General features: G+C 45.8%; 1 protein-coding gene across 1 annotated transcript in view; it reads right to left on the bottom strand.

Annotated features, from left to right (window-relative positions):
• Positions 1-302: 302 nt before the first annotated feature.
• The window catches only part of itgb2 (integrin, beta 2), a gene marked incomplete at its 5' end in the record, with an annotated part of 23,888 nt that continues 20,650 nt past the window's right edge, over positions 303-3,540 (bottom strand). The window contains 4 exons of the mRNA XM_079254788.1: positions 303-1,186; positions 2,032-2,198; positions 2,272-2,486; positions 2,560-2,779. Coding sequence (XP_079110914.1) covers positions 1,121-1,186; positions 2,032-2,198; positions 2,272-2,486; positions 2,560-2,779 — 668 coding nt within the window. The 3' untranslated portion in view covers positions 303-1,120. The remainder of the gene's footprint in view (positions 1,187-2,031; positions 2,199-2,271; positions 2,487-2,559; positions 2,780-3,540) is intronic.

Here is a 3,540-nt window from a genome sequence, read left to right as displayed (position 1 = left end):
GTCTGGAGTAAACACAAAGTAAACAACTTATGAAAAAACATTCAATTCAGGAGATGTCTCGTGGTAATCACAAATTTGTTTACTTAAAAAGACCAACTTTACAGCATGAATAAACACGTTTACAGCATAAATTAACGTGTTTACAGCATAAATAAACATGTTTACAGCATAAATAAACACGTTTACAGCGGAAATGAACACGTTTACAGCAGAAATAAACATGTTTACAGCAGAAATAACTATGTTTACAGCATGAATAAACATGTTTACAGCAGAAATAACTATGTTTACAGCATGAATAAACATGTTTACAGCAGAAATAAACATGTTTACAGCAGAAATAATCGTGTTTACAGCAGAAATAATCGTGTTTACAGCATGAATAAACATGTTTGCAGCAAAAATAAACATGTTTGCAGCAAAAATAAACGTGTTTACAGCACAAATAACCATGTTTACAGCAGAAATAACCATGTTTACAGCATAAATAACTATGTTTACAGCATGAATAAACATGTTTGCAGCATGAATAAACATGTTTGCAGCAGAAATAAACATGTTTACAGCAGAAATAACTATGTTTACAGCATGAATAAACATGTTTGCAGCATGAATAAACATGTTTACAGCTAAAATAAACACGTTTACAGCATAAATAACCATGTTTACAGCAGAAATAACCATGTTTACAGCAGAAATAAACGTGTTTACAGCAGAAATAAACGTGTTTACAGCACAAATAAACGTGTTTACAGCACAAATAAACATGTTTACAGCCTGGTACAAAAGAAAAACATTTTAAGTTTCATATGTGGCCGCTGCTGCTGTATATTACATTCATGTATATATAGCAGGGAGTATATATAGTATGAGCTGCGTTACGTTCCTCTCAGTGGTGTAATGATATGGCTGATCAGTTTATGTCAGGAACTGGTTTTGCTGGATACCACAACCATAGAATTATTTATCATGTCTACATAAATCCGCACATGTGCAAATGTTGCAGACAAAACAAATTCCCTGTAATCATAATGAGAAAATAAGCAAGCCAATAAGATCTGCAGTAAATATATCAGCAAATAATAATGTGAGCTTTGCAAGATCTCTGTCAGCGGTCTGGTCACTCCCCGGTGAACATGGGGTTCGCCACGGTGGTGGTGGCGTCCTGGAACAGAGGGTTGTTGGCCTGAGAACACAGAGAGTTCAGCAGTTAGACATTTTTATTTCATTACTTCCACAGACTTCAACTTTGCTGGTGCTCTTCGGAAGCTCCTTGAGACGTGCACGACTTTTGGTGCTGCGATCATGTGTGACAGGTCGCCTATTGTGGCATGAAGCGGCTTGATGACCATTTAAACAGAACTGATTCACTCTGTACGCATGTAGCTCTTCTGATTAACAGACGTGCACTAAATACTAATAACTCATTGTGACAATAAGACTGATAGGTAGACAGAATAGATGCAGAATGCCAACCCTCCAGGGTGACATCGCCCGTAGATCTCTGAACATAGACATAATAAAATGATAAATAATAAATGTCTGTGTCTGAAGAGCTGAAGGGAAGCTCTGTGGGCGGGGCCCACCATCGCCATCATGGCAGCGTGACGTGTGTCGTGGCGCGACGCTGCCATGGAGCTGAGAGGGGGGCGGTGAGCGCCATGGTGGATGGTTGACATCTATCAATCTGATCAGTCATTATGCAGAATTTCATTGGTCGCTGGATCTATTTAAAGTCAGCCAGGTGTGTTGGAGCAGGGATACATGGAGAACCTGGCGGACAGCGGCTCAGGAGGACCGACTTCGGACCGCCCTGGTAAGTTCCAGTTCCACGTTGGGTTTTATCTGCTGCAGATGTTTCCAGATGTTTCACATGGGAAGACTAAAGCCGGGTCCTGCTGGATGAGTTCTAGCAGCCGGTCTCCAACCTGAAGAGTGGAACCTGTTCATTCTCTGACCGGAGTCCAGTACAGGTGCTGGCACCACCATCACGTCTTCTGCATCACCTCTGACATGAGAAAAGCATCTCACCTGAGCCCACTTGGATCGCTTCTTTTCATTCTCGAACTTCTGGAACTCCTTCAGGTCCTTCATGTAGATTAACAGCTTGAGGAGCATCAGCAGCAGGATGCCGATCAGCGCCACCCCCGCCAGGGAGCCTCCTATGATGGCGGCGATATTGGGAGGCTCTGGACATTCTGGACAACATGTTTCTGATTTTACACATCTGGGGAACTTTTGCTACAGATCAGGAACTTGTGAGTTCCGTACCTCTCTGTTTGTGAATCTCAGCCGTGTAGTTGTCCTCTCCCACCAGCTGCTCCAGTTTGAAGGTGATCCAGCATCCCTCGCTGTCCTTCTGCCGGCATTCCTTCCCTGGGATGGAGAACTTGTCTACCATGTTATGGTAGATGCTCTTGCTGCAAGCTTCGCTGCAGTTCTTCTTAAAGGGTCCGGAGTCAAAGCCGAGGCATTCAATGCACTTCCTGAGAACATGACATCAGAAGATACAACAACCACTCACAGTTTAAAGGCATCAGCTGAGTGTCGGCTCCTCACAGTTTGGTCAGGCAGGGATCGGGGCAGCCGAGGCAGGTCTTACAGAGCGGCGGCTGGTATCCAGGGATACAGTCGCAGAGGCCACACTTGCATTTCCCTCTGCCGTTGCACAGGGTGTTGCTCTCGGACTGACAGTTTTCTACAGACACTTTGCAGTGACACGCAGAACCCTCGAAGCCGGGAAAGCATTGGCATGTTCCACAATTACATTTTCCATTTCCTGAAGACAGAAGAAGAGATGAAACGTTGTTCTGTTTCCAGCACCTCACTCGTTTGCATACTTTTCAGAGAAACGTGCAGCTAATCTGAAATAGTTTCCAAACATCCCTCGAAAGGTGGAAAACCTGCTAAACAGTTCTGGTCTGATCTGGAGCGTCTGTTGGCCCAGCAGAACCAGCAGCTGGTCCGCAGGCTCCGGTTCTGGTCTGATCTGGAGCGTCTGTTGGCCCAGCAGAACCAGCAGCTGGTCCGCAGGCTCCGGTTCTGGTCTGATCTGGAGCGTCTGTTGGCCCAGCAGAACCAGCAGCTGGTCCGCAGGCTCCGGTTCTGGTCTGATCTGGAGCGTCTGTTGGCCCAGCAGAACCAGCAGCTGGTCCGCAGGCTCCGGTTCTGGTCTGATCTGGAGCTGATAGTCCAGAGCAGAAAGCTACACGCGCTGCTGGACACGATGGACAAGCTTCACCTCCTCCATACAACCCAGTGAGGAACCACCAGTGTGTTCATGCAGAGGCTTCTTCAGGTAATGGGGGGGGGGGGGGGACATGGGAACAGAGTACAGCAGAAATCTGATGATCCGATCTGCAGCTTTGACATGAGAACCGAGCCTCCGAATCTAAAATGTCTCTTCATTTAACTCAGCATCGATTCAGAAAGTTCTGGTTGGAGCAGAATCAGGAGGAACGTCTCGCCTGGAGGTCCAACCGGATCAACAAGGTAAAAACAGTTTGCATGGAGCTGCAACACGACGCTGGTAGGTCATGT

This window comes from Telmatherina bonti (assembly GCF_933228915.1).
Source record: "Telmatherina bonti genome assembly, chromosome: 15".
Lineage (NCBI taxonomy): Eukaryota > Metazoa > Chordata > Actinopteri > Atheriniformes > Telmatherinidae > Telmatherina > Telmatherina bonti.
The sequence above is the reverse complement of the archived record's forward strand: the minus strand, read 5'-3'. Positions and strand labels throughout refer to the sequence as shown.